Source organism: Lynx rufus, unplaced genomic scaffold (genome assembly GCF_022079265.1).
Source record: "Lynx rufus isolate CCGP_SWC_20201006 ecotype Redwood Valley unplaced genomic scaffold, mLynRuf1.p SCAF_5, whole genome shotgun sequence".
Lineage (NCBI taxonomy): Eukaryota > Metazoa > Chordata > Mammalia > Carnivora > Felidae > Lynx > Lynx rufus.
In genome coordinates, this window is record NW_025814867.1 from 6,254,802 (window position 1) to 6,267,590 (window position 12,789).

Consider the following 12,789-nt stretch of genomic DNA (forward strand, 5'->3'; position numbering starts at 1 on the left):
TGCTACTGCTGGGTCATAGGGTAGGTCTATTTTTAATTTTCTGAGGAACCTCCACACTGTTTTCCAGAGCGGCTGCACCAATTTGCATTCCCACCAACAGTGCAAGAGGGTTCCCGTTTCTCCACATCCTCTCCAGCATCTATAGTCTCCTGATTTGTTCATTTTGGCCACTCTGACTGGCGTGAGGTGATACCTGAGTGTGGTTTTGATTTGTATTTCCCTGATAAGGAGCTAAAAATCTTTTAGATCAACATACCAAACTTTTGGTGTTGTGATTTTTAATTTTTTTTTTCAAAATTATCTTTACAATAACGTAGAAAGGGTGCTGACGCGAATCAGATTATAGGTGCGTGCCTGTGTGACAGTTATCAGTGAGGAGGCAGTATAGCGCTCCTTTCTTTTGTCAAAATGTTTTCTTGTCTGACAGCCTTTGCTAAGTGTGATTGGGAAATCAGCTGTCAAATTTTACTACATTCATTTTCTCCAGAGATGATATTCACAGGCACACTATGCAGTATTTTGAGCTTTTTCTCTTTTCTGGTAGATACTAGGACTAGATTCATTGGACAAACACTTGAGGGGAACATGAAGAGACTTAAAATGTCTTTCTATCTACTAGGAGGCTCACAATCCAGTTGAAGAGTTAAAACTCTTGGGATGCCTGGCCGGCTCAGTCGGTTAAGTGTCTGACTCTTGATCTCAGCACAGGTCTTGGTCATGAGTTCAAGTCCTGCGATGAACTTGGTCATGAGTTCAAGTCCCTGGGCATGAAGCCTATTTGGGGGGAAAAAAAAAAGTTAAGACTCTTGTGTCCTATACAAGGCCAAGCATGACAAACACCTGGAAGAGGTATTAAGTACTTTGAAGTAAGAGAGGAGGCATCCTCCTGGTTACAAAAATGGAGACCTCCGTGAAGATGTTTGTGTACTGGCCCACCAGAGCTGGGGGATACTTTGAACAGAGATAGAAACCTTAGTAGGCAGGGATGTAGAGTTGGGAAAGAATTCTTTTTATGTATATATTCATAAATATTAATATCCCTGAAACGTTTTCATAACATAATTTTAATTATATTATGTGGGACACACACTGATTTTCTATTTCTTTTTTTGTTTCTAACATTACCTACTTAAGTTTGTTTCCTGGCCCATGTGGGTTGCAGCCCATAATTTGAGGTACACTGGGCCATACAAAGAGGTATTAAGATTCTAAATTCAGGCAGTGACAGTAATAATGGAAAGGAAGGCACATTCCCTAGACATTTTATTATTTTATTTTATTTTATTTATTTTTTAAAGTTTATTTATTTATTTTGAGAGAGAGAGAGAGAGAGAGAACAGCAGAGGGTCAGAGAGATCTGACCTAATTCCAAGCAGACTCCACACCGTCAGCGCAGAGCCTGATGCGGGACTCAAACTCAAGAGCCACGAGATCATGACCGGAGCCAAAACCAAGAGCTGGACGCTTAACCAACTGAGTCACCCAAGTGTCCCCTGCTCAGACATTCGATAGATGGAAGAATTGTTTGTTTCATATTGAGCATTCCATGAGGGCAGGGACTTTATTGTGTTCACTCTGTATGAGTGAATAACTTAACATCACTTGGGGGCCTGACTGAATGGTGTGAAACAGATGAAAACTGCTTGCATTGGGGTAATCAGAAAATCAGGAGTAAATGTTACAAATGGAGATGCGTTCCAGGGATGAAAAGTGATCATTAAGCAATACTTGAGAGCTTCCGGTGGAGAACAAAGTCCACACAAAAGCTGTGGCAGCAGCAGGTAATGGGACTGTCAAGAAAGCACTTTCAGTAGGGGGGTGGAATTCGTTTTGATGTGGAAGGGAGCCACTGGGAAAATTGAGTCAGGAATATAGCACTCTTGCAAAACACTTACATACGTATTCTTCCTTTTGAACTGAAAGGGAAAAGGTGCTCGCTTCGGCAGCACATATACTAAAATTGAACTGAAAGGGAAAAGGATGATTTCAGTGGGAGATAAGATAAAGGAACCCTCCCTCCTACCCCTTAAAGGAATAGACGAGAAGGAAAGAAATCTTTAAGGCCCTTTCGGTTTTTGAATTTGATGGTTCTCTGATAGCCTCCTGTTAGAAGACCCTTTGTGAGCTGTCCCTGCCCACCCCCCCCACCCCCCAGAGTAACCCTTAGTTTCAGCTTAAGACATTGGACAGTTTGACCCCAACTCTGTGCATGAATTGTCACACTGTCTTACCTCCCTCATCCAGTGAGTCACCAAGTCCTATGGTTTATACTTCTTCAGCATAGCTCTTGACTCCTCCCTGTCTTTCCATTCATATTGCCACTTATTTTTTTTTAGCATTCTGTTTTTTTTTTAATTTTTTTTTTTAAATTTTTTTTTTTCAACGTTTATTTATTTTTGGGACAGAGAGAGACAGAGCATGAACGGGGGAGGGGCAGAGAGAGAGGGAGACACAGAATCGGAAGCAGGCTCCAGGCTCTGAGCCATCAGCCCAGAGCCTGACGCGGGGCTCGAACTCACGGACCGCGAGATCGTGACCTGGCTGAAGTCGGACGCTCAACCGACTGCGCCACCCAGGCGCCCCAGCATTCTGTTTTTTAAAATTATTTTTAGATGTTTATTTTGAGAGAGAGAGAACATGTGCACAAGTCGGGGGAGGGCGGAGAGAGAGAATCCCAAGTAGCCTCCACATTGTCAGCCCAGAGCCTGATCCTGGCCTCAGTCTCATGAACCCGGAGATCGTGATCTGAGCCGAAATCAAGAGCTGGACGCTCAACGGACTAAGCCACCCAGGCACCCCTAAAACTATATTTTGAGATAGTTTTAAACTTCTAGAAGAGTTGCAAAAGAAGTACAGAAAGTTCCTGTATGCTGTTCACCCAGGTTCTCCTGACAGTAACATAACCACAGTGTAAATACCCAAACCGAGTAACTAGTTATTTATAATTTTTCAGGCCACCATTGTCCCTCACCCAGGTCATAGCAACAGCCTTAAGCAGTATCATTGCCTCTAGTCTCGCCTTCCCACACTTATTTTCTAATTGTAGCTAGAGTGTTTTTATGAAATGGCATATATAGTTAAACCTCTGATGCCTTCCCTTTGCTGTTAAGATGAAGCCTGAATTTTTTTTTTTAATTTTTTTTAACATTTTATTTATTTTTGAGACAGAGAGAGACAGAGCATGAACGGGGGAGGGGCAGAGAGAGGGGGAGACACAGAATGGAAGCAGGCTCCAGGCTCTGAGCCATCAGCCCAGAGCCTGACGCGGGGCTCGAACTCACGGACCGCGAGATCGTGACCTGGCTGAAGTCGTACGCTTAACCGACTGCGCCACCCAGGCGCCCCATGATGAAGCCTGAATTCTTGAACACACTTACACAGTCCTTTATGATACGGTCCCAAGTAACTCAACAATCAAACCTGTAAAACTTACAGGAAGCCATCCCTGATTATCACTCCTATTTTTTGGTAATTGGCCTCTCCAGTGAAATCACATAGTATCTAGTACTTCTCCTATCAAACTATCATTGTGTGTTGTTAAATTAGTATTGGTCTGACTTCTTCACTCGACTGTAAGTTTCATGAGGGCTCACCCTCATAGTCAAGCACCTAGCACTGTGCCTGGCACATTGGTAAATGTCTGTTGAAAGCATGAACTGCTTGCCTTAGACAGGTTTACTCGTTGCATCCTAAAATACGTCTTGGCGAATTTCATCTTTTGTGTGGTGTGTGCCTCTCACCTACTGCTGTCGTTTCCCTATATCCTACCGCACTAAACCTTGTTCTTACCTCCTTTGCAAGGACTTCTTGCCTACCTTCATTGTTCTTTCCAGAGGATTCTTGTAACGTGCTATCTTTACAACTTGCTGGCAATATATGTTGTCCTGTATATTCCCTCTCATATGTACTTCTCATCTACTTTAATCTTCATAGCACTATGTCAACAGGCAGGTGCTGACTTTAGTTTTACTTAGGTTTTAGTACAGAAGACTGTGCTGATGACTTTGGAGGTTGGAAAAATGCGTACGGCAAGGTCCTTGCTATAAAGGAATTTACATTCAAATAGAAACGATAAGAAAAACTAAGGTTCACAGAGCACTGCTTTTGAATCAGAGCCTATGGGCAACTTTTACACAATTGGTTCTACTGTACAAAGACCAAGGGCATAGGGCAAGTACAGTAATTGAATAAGTAAAAAGTTGTATAAAATAATATTTAATTCATTCGATAAATATTTGTTGAAGGTGTACTGTGTGCCAGGCACAGTGTTAAGTGCCACGAATACAGAGTCTTAGCTTTCATTGAGCTTAAAGTTTTGTGAAGGATACAGAAAAATAAATAAGCAGTTACTATATAATATGATAAGTTCTGCAGTGTTTAGGGAATCTACTTTTTTGTGTGGATTTTTAAACATTCAAGTATAATTAACAAACACTGTTATATATTAGTTTCAGGAGTACAGTATAACGATTCAACAATTTTGTACAATACTCAGTGCTCACGATAAGTACACTCTTAATTCCCTTTATCTATTTCACCCCCCCCCACACTTCCCCTTTGGCAACCACCAATTTGTTCTCTGTATTTAAGAGTCTGTTTTTTTGTCTGTCTATTTTCTTGATTTTGTTTCTTAAATTCTGTGTATGAGTGAAATCATATGTTGTCTTCCTCTGACATATTTCACTTGGCCATTATACCCTCTAGGGCCATCCATGTTATTGCAAATGGCAAGATGTCATTCTTTTTTAGGCTAATAGCCCAGTGTGTGTGTGTGTGTGTGTGTGTGTGTGTGTGTGTGTGTGTGTGTAATATGCACCAGCTTGCATTTAGGGATCCACTTTTGGAAGTACTTGCTTTCAGGAGCTCTCAGTCCACCAGGGAGGAACAGATAAGTAAGCACCCAATGCACTATCCAGTACATATGGGCTGTGATGCAAAGAGATACACAGGGAGTTTGGAAGCAACCTTGGGGAACTGGTGGAAATGATATTTTGGCTAGATCAGAAGGAAGAATTGGCATTTTTAGCTAGGCTAAAATAATGATGGAAGTCTATTTGAGGCATAGGGAACAATAGGGTTAAATATCCATGGTTGAAGAAGCGTGCTCACCTGAAGTTTACCGTGGCTGGATTCTAGAGGGTATTTTGGGGTAGGGTCAGTGAAGGGAGTAGGATTGAGACTGGAGAGGTAGGCAGGGCCCAGAGCACTCAGGGCTATATGAGGCATTTTATCTCACCCAGCCTAATTTAAATGCATAACCCCAAGGTTGTAGATAAACTTAGAGGGTGCTCAGGTTTCTACTTTGGATTTAGTTTATGACCTTGTCCTGCTTCAGGAGATTTCTTTTCAGAGTGGGAATTGTTAATTAATTCACAAAAATGGGATGAAACGATATTTTCAAAATAAAACGCACAAACCAAAAAGGAACCTCTACCTGAATAGACATTTTCCCAAAGAAGACCTACAGATGACCAGCAGGCACATGAAAAATGCTCAACATCACTCATCATCAGGGAAATGCAAATCAAAACCACCTCACACCTGTCAGAATGGCTAAAATGAAAAAGACAAGAAATAACAAGTGTTGGTGAGGATGTGGAGAAAAGGGAAGGAACCCTCGTGTACTACTGGGAATTCAAACTGATATAGCCACTGTGGAAAACAGTATGGAGGCTTCTCAAAAAATTAAAAATAGAACTACCATATGATCTAGTAATTATTCCACTACCGGGTATTTACCGCCTAAAAATGAAAATACTAATTTGAGAAGGTATTTGCACCCCTGTGTTTATTGCAGCATTACTTACCATAGCCAAGATTTGGAAGCAACCCAAGTGTCCATCTACAGATGAATGGATAAAAAAGATGTGATTTTTACACAGACACACACATAGTGGAATACTACTCAGACATAAAAAATAGTGGAGTCCTGCCATTTGTGGCAACGTGGATGGGCCTAGAGGGTACTATATTAAGTGAAGTAGGTCAGACAAAGAAAAGCAAATACCGTATGATTTCACTTGCATGTGGAATCTAACGAAACGAGAACAAACAAAAAACAGACTGCTAAATACAGAGAACAATCTCACTGTGGGGGCGCAGGGTGATGGGTGAGCTAGATAAAGGAGATTGAGAGATATAAACTTCCAGTTATAAATAACTAAGTCACAGAGATGGAAAGTCCAGCATGGAGAATATAGTCAATAATATTACAATAACATTGTATGGTGACCACACTTACCGTGGTGAGCAGTGAGTAACGTATAGAATTGTCAAGTCACTGTGTTGTATACCTAGAACTAATACAACATTGTATTTCAACTATCTTTCAATAATAAAAATACATTTTAAAAACAGAATAAAGACACTTTAAGACAAGCAAAACAAAACAAAAACCACCCTCTGTTTATTAGTCATTATGCTCTATGGCTGTAAAACCAAATTTCCCAAGATGCTTTTTCAAGAGCACCTTGAAGTAACAATGTGTGTCCCCACGGAGGCCTTTGCGGTGTTGTGTGAGGCTGTGATAAGTAGTGCATGTTTCTAGTTTCAAAGATTATGAGTGGAATGACTAGTCAGAATGGACTGAGGGAAACTGAGGGTTTTTTTTCGTTTAACTCCTCTCAAGGAGGTCAGAGCCATGGAGATCTCACAGAGGTTTAAGCCAGTCTTGGATTTACAAATCTGAATTCACTCACTTGTAGTGTTGTTTCAGGCTTGCGTATAATAAATTAATCATATTTTCTCTTCCTTGTAGAAAGAAATTCAAGCCATGAGTCAGTGCCATCATCCTAATATTGTGTCTTACTACACGTCTTTTGTGGTAAAAGATGAGCTGTGGCTAGTCATGAAGCTGCTAAGTGGAGGTGAGTAGGGTATGGTGAAACGCTAACTTCCGTTGGTTGGAAAGGTAATAAAAATATCCGGTTGGTTTTTTCCTGGTTTGGTTTTCGTGCACATTGGCATTTGAGGAGATGCTGAGGACTTAGTATCTGCTAAAGATGGGAGGGTATGAGCGGAGACAGGTTTCACACGTTGCATTTGGTCGCCATGCCTCTGAAGCCTCACTCCGTCTCTGATGGTTCCCCACAGCTTCCTTTGTGCCATGACAGCAACTTGTTGAAGGTTCTGGTCAAGGGTCTGGCAGTAACTTCTTATGGAATGACCCGCATTTTGGATTTATCTGGTTATTTCTTCCTGGTGATATTTAACTCGATTTGTTTCCCTTGCTTTCTTACAAATTAAAAATTGGACCCAAAGGCTTGATTCGATGTAAGTTCGAAATTTTTGGACAGTATTTTGTGGGTGATGCTGTGTTCATAGTGCATCACACCAGGAAGCGTTGCTTTCTGGTTATATCTTTAATGGTGATGTGACTTTTGATTGCTTGAGATTTTGATAGCCAGACCTCACCATGGAAAAGTTAACTTGTTCCCCTTTGCAGCTAGCGAGTAATCTGTGAGGTGATACTTGGGCACTGAGAGTATCCAGTTCCCCACCTTTTTTTTTTTTTCCCCATTTTTTAAAGTTTATGTGTTTATTTTGGAGACAGCAAGAGAGAGAGAGAGACAGAGAGAGAGAGACAGAGAGACAGAGAGAGAGAGAGAGAGGGCATGAGCAGGGGAGGGGCAGAGAAAGAGAATCCCAAGCAGAGAGAGAGAGAGACAGACAGACAGACAGACAGACAGACAGAGAGGGCATGAGCAGGGGAGGGGCAGAGAGAGAGAATCCCAAGCAGGTTCTGCACTGTCAGCACAGAGCCCTATGTGGGACTCAGTCCCACCAACCGTGAGATCATGACCTGAGCCGAAACCCAGAGTCAGTTGCTTAACTAACTGAGCCACTCAGGCACCCCTCCCCCCTTACTCTTTCCTTTAATGATTTTAGCATCCATTCACAGTCCTTGTTTGAATTAATTATTCTGTCAAGGATTGCAGAATGGTGACTTTTCTCATTGCATCCTTTCTTTTACATTTGTAAACTTGGCATTGTTCTGTGTAAAGGAACTTTACCTCATTAACTGGAGCTCTTTGGGTAATCTGTATTGTGGTTCCTACTAAAAATGCAAGATAAATAATTGATTTTTTTTTCAGTATTAATTTTCAGAGTAAAGAGTTGATTTAATACTCACCTCCAGTGGTAGCAAATAGGGTTTATTTGTTTTTTTCCTTTTTCCTGTTGGGTAAGGCTTTCATTTTTTTTTGAGTGTCATCATAGACACAAGGAATTTTATATATTTAGTGTCTTTCAATGTAGTTTTACTCTCTTCTTTGGATGCTCAGGTCATCCAAAATTTTGTCATTAGGACTCCCTTTAAGCTTATTCCTATGTCCTTTTGACATGAATGCGTTAGTCTTTGGTTACTTCCTTGTTTTTTGGTTCAGGATTTCCTAGGGTCACGTTTATATTACTCTTCCTAGATCCACAATCAGCCAATACTCCAAGGAGTTCTGATTTTTGTTAGGGGAAAGGTATTTCGAAAGCATAAGTAGGATGTTTGGTCATTGCTACATCATTATCATCACTTCTAGTTGAAAGAGCTTAGAAATATATTAAAAAGTATGATTTGGAATTAATATTTCCATTTCACGTTTAACATTATAGACTTTTGAAGCTTCTTTGAAATTATACATGAATCTCTTTTCTCTTATACAGAAAATTTTGGTCCCCAGTATTATGATTAATTATGGTGCTTTATCCTGCCATATGTATACAGTTATTTCTGCTTAAGTCCTTAGAATAAAATGTAAGTATTACTGATGGCCAGAAGCAGACCATTGTCACTAGATTGAACATTTTGTTGTTATGGTTATCTGAAGGCCCAAGTCACGTAGTAAATTAGACATTTTGCCAAAGCACGGATTTGAATCGTGGCGAGATTGGGAGGACTAGTGAGTGATGGAGCCACCCGACCTTCCCATCACTGTGCTGCTTGGTTTTTGTTTGCATATGTATTTTGTGTAGGAGCATGATTTTCCATTTTAGAATTGAACACTTGACTTCCCTAGCGAGGCCATAAAGGAAAGAGCATAGGCTTTAGAATTAAATTCCAACTTTCCTACTTAGCCGGTTTATGTCATTGGGCAAATTATTTAAACCCTTTGAACCTGTTAACTTTTCTGTCAAATGGGGATACCTTTCTGTATTTTAGGTATTGGGGAGTAGTAATTGAGATGACGTACGTCAAGCATCTATAATTGTGCTGACATGTAGATGCACAAGAAATTGAGTCATTAATAATAATCCCATGTTATTTGATGCTTTTCAGTGTAGCCAGAATCACCTTTTTGTTTCAATCCCATTAGTGACACACTGGAGAAACTGGATTGCTTTGTTAAAGGCCTTGTTCATATGATGGTTGGAATCCTTGCTAACACCAACCACCTTTCAAGATGGTGGTCAAGCATGGTTCTTTCAGTATGGACAGATATGGGAATATTAGGTAATACTGTATCTTTCATTATTGATCACCTATAGCATAATTTTCTTTATTTGTAACTTACAAAAATGTATAATACAGAGTTTTTAATGTTTTGCTGAAAAGTCCTCTGATGAATAGCAATACTTTGTCTGCTTAATTCTTTCATCCATACCTGTATGCCAGCCCATCCTTTCTGCTACTCCTGAGCAGAATGAATGTATATTTTTTAAGAAATCCCCGTTTCTTCTGCAGGGAGTATATATCCTGATCTCAGAAGGGGCAGGACATGTAGCTGGGTGGTACATCTATTAAATGTACCTTTCTGTCTCTCCTCGTCTTAGGTTTACTGGAACAGTGCCCAATTTTTCCAGCCTAGGACTCAGCATGTTTCCTGGGGGATAATTTTCAAACATGTTCCAACTGTTAAGTCTTTTTATAATTGCTTACCTTTTTTTTTTTTTTTTTGAGTCAACGTAATCTTACATCTAAGCCTTTAAAAATATTAAAGAATTGCATCTTTTTTTATTAGGAAAATGAAATCTTGCTTGTTTTAGTCAGAAAGTGAATAAACATTTAAACTGAAGAGATACATTAAATACTTTTAGAAAACAAAAGCTAGACCTGACAACAGCTTCAAAATGTTTTTTCTATTATTTATTTATTTATTTATTTATTTATTTTAATGTTTATTTCTGAGAGAGAGAGAGAGAGAGAGAGAGAGAGAGAGCATGAGCAGGGGAGGGGCAGAAAGAGAGGGAGACACAGAATCTGAAGCAGGCTCCAGGCTCTGAGCTGTCAGCACAGAGCACGACGTGGAGCTCGAACCCACCAACTGTGGGATCATGACCTGAGCCGAAGCCGGACACTCAACCGACTGAGCCACCCAGGCGCCCCTAAAATGTTTTTAAAATACAGAGAAACTGTGCCAAGATTTATTGCTCATTTAAAATTCCATTCATCAGATTACTTACTGATCACCACTGCATTGGTGAATCATGTTCCTTGCTCTTATGGGCCTCATAGCTAATAAGGAAAAGTTACAATTAAATAAGTATAAGTATGTAGAGTACCAGGAAGTATCAGGTGCCATGGGAACAGGTACCAGGAGACTGTATTTTATTGAGGGAGAATGGGTGTGGTGGGGTTAACAAAGACTTCCCTCAGGAGGTGACGTTCAGCTGAGACCAGAGGAATAGGTAATAATTAGCCAGGTAACATGGTAAGTGGGCGTGATTTCAAGGGAAGGATGGGAGAAGTGATCCAGATAGAGGGAACACCATGCAGAGAAGGTTCTGGAGGCAGGATGCAGGAGTATGGTATGTCTTGCGAAACTGATGGGGGCCTACAGAAGGAGCAGAGAGAGTGAGAGGAGAAGACCATTGATAAGCAGAGGCTCCCTTTGAGTAATTAAGTCATGTGAATAACCAGAGTTAACAGAAATATGTTTAGGCTATCTTCTTTCACATCAACTTTTTTTAACCAAAATATATAAAACAAAAGCATATTAAAAAAAGAAAAGTCCATTTATTTAGAGAGAGCACACGTTTACACGCGTGCAGAGGGATGGGGCAGAGAGAGAATCTCCAGCAGGCGTGGCACTGTGAGCACAGAGCCTGATGCGGGGCTCGAACTCACGAACAGCGAGATCGTGACCTGAGCCGAAATCAAGAGTTGGGTGCTTAACCGACTGAGCCATCCAGGTGCCCCCAAATTTCTTTCTTTTTAAAAAAAAAATTTATTTTAGAGAGAAAGTGTGAGTGGGGAGAGGGGCAGAGGAAGAAAGACAATCTTAAGCAGGCTCTACCCTCAGCACTGAGCCTGACGCGAGTTTCAACCCTATGACCCTGAGATCATGACTGGAGCTGAAACCAAGAGTCGGACACTCAACTGACGAGCCATGCAGGTGCCCCATAAAAACAAAAGCATATTGGGGTGCCTGGGTGGCTCGGTTAGGTGTCTGACTTCAGCTCAGGTCATGATCTCATGGTTTGTCAGTTCAAGCCCAGCATCAGGCCCTCTGCTGTCAGCACAGAGCCCACTTTGAATCCTCTGCCCTTCTCTCTCCTTGCCCCTCCCCTGCTTGCACTCTGTCTCTCTGTCTCTCAGATAAACTTCTAAAAAAAACCAGAAGCATATTTTTCATCTAGTAACATGTACTGACGTAGAATTTAATAAGCTAATTAAATCATAATCTGAGTTGCAGCTATCACTCTTACACCCATCAACCCGGTGGACGTCATGGTTAAAATAAGTTGAATTTCGGGGCGCCTGGGTGGCGCAGTCGGTTAAGCATCCGACTTCAGCCAGGTCACGATCTCGCAGTCCGTGAGTTCGAGCCCCGCGTCAGGCTCTGGGCTGATGGCTCAGAGCCTGGAGCCTGTTTCCGATTCTGTGTCTCCCTCTCTCTCTGCCCCTCCCCCGTTCATGCTCTGTCTCTCTCTGTCCCAAAAATAAATAAACGTTGAAAAAAAAAAAAAAAGTTGAATTTAGTGTGTCAGTATTATAGTCATTTCTTAATGCCTCCTTATAACTGTAATATTCTTCTGTGAATTAATCTCTGATGTTGAATGTTGAGATTTTAGTATAGGAAGTTAATCTTCAGAAATTGGAAGCAGTTCTGATCTAAAGAGCTATTTCTGCAGCTTATTAGCACCAAACTGCAATGTAAGAGTTTTAGAAATCAAAGTAATTAAGAAAGTTTCTGAAAGGAGAAGAGAGAATTACCTGTTCGACTTAGAGTGATGACTTGTAGCAATGCAGAAATCTAATTTAAATTCACTGTCTTAGTGAATTATTTTGTTGTTTAGAGATGCTCTCAACTTTGTCATCTTCTAAGACATAAAAAAAAGTATGGGAAGTTTTTCATTTTCAAGTTTATTTTATTTTTATTTTTGAGAGAGAGCGACTTGGGGAGGGACAGAGAGAAAGGAGGATAGAAGATACGAAGCGGGCTCCGTACTGACAGCAGAGAGCCCGACATGGGGCTTGAGTTCGTGAACCGTGAGATCATGACCTGAGCTTGAAGTTGGAACCTTAACCGACTGAGCCACCCAGGTGCCCCAAGTATGGGAACTTCTTCGATCTAAGCAGGACCCGAGTGAAATATCTGGTATTAATAATAGGGACCATCTTTGGTTGTTCAGGCAACAACGGAGGGGTATGTCTATTTGTCTGAAGTGGAATATTCAGCCCAAGCAAATTTGACCCCTTTGAAACCTTCCATGGCTCAGGAAGAAAACGAACAAAACCCAGTGGCTGAATATTGGTTAAAGCTTCTTGGCAGAAATTTTGATAACTAAAATGAGCTAATTTCGGATTCAAAGAGTGTTGTTTCATAAAAGTAAACTGAGGCAATGAACATGTTGACT

At 40.8% G+C, this 12,789-nt stretch overlaps 1 protein-coding gene across 2 annotated transcripts in view; it reads left to right on the top strand.

The window, feature by feature from the left end:
* Nucleotides 1–12,789, top strand: part of OXSR1 (oxidative stress responsive kinase 1) — a 105,414-nt gene that overhangs the window by 26,675 nt on the left and 65,950 nt on the right. The window contains exons 1-2 of one of the 2 annotated variants that reach the window (XM_047098572.1): nucleotides 6,783–6,866; nucleotides 9,306–9,442. In XM_047098572.1, coding sequence (XP_046954528.1) covers nucleotides 9,352–9,442 — 91 coding nt within the window. In that variant the 5' untranslated portion in view covers nucleotides 6,783–6,866; nucleotides 9,306–9,351. Of the gene's footprint in view, nucleotides 1–6,757; nucleotides 6,867–9,305; nucleotides 9,443–12,789 lie in introns of those variants that run through there. The other variant, XM_047098571.1, reaches the window with a different exon arrangement.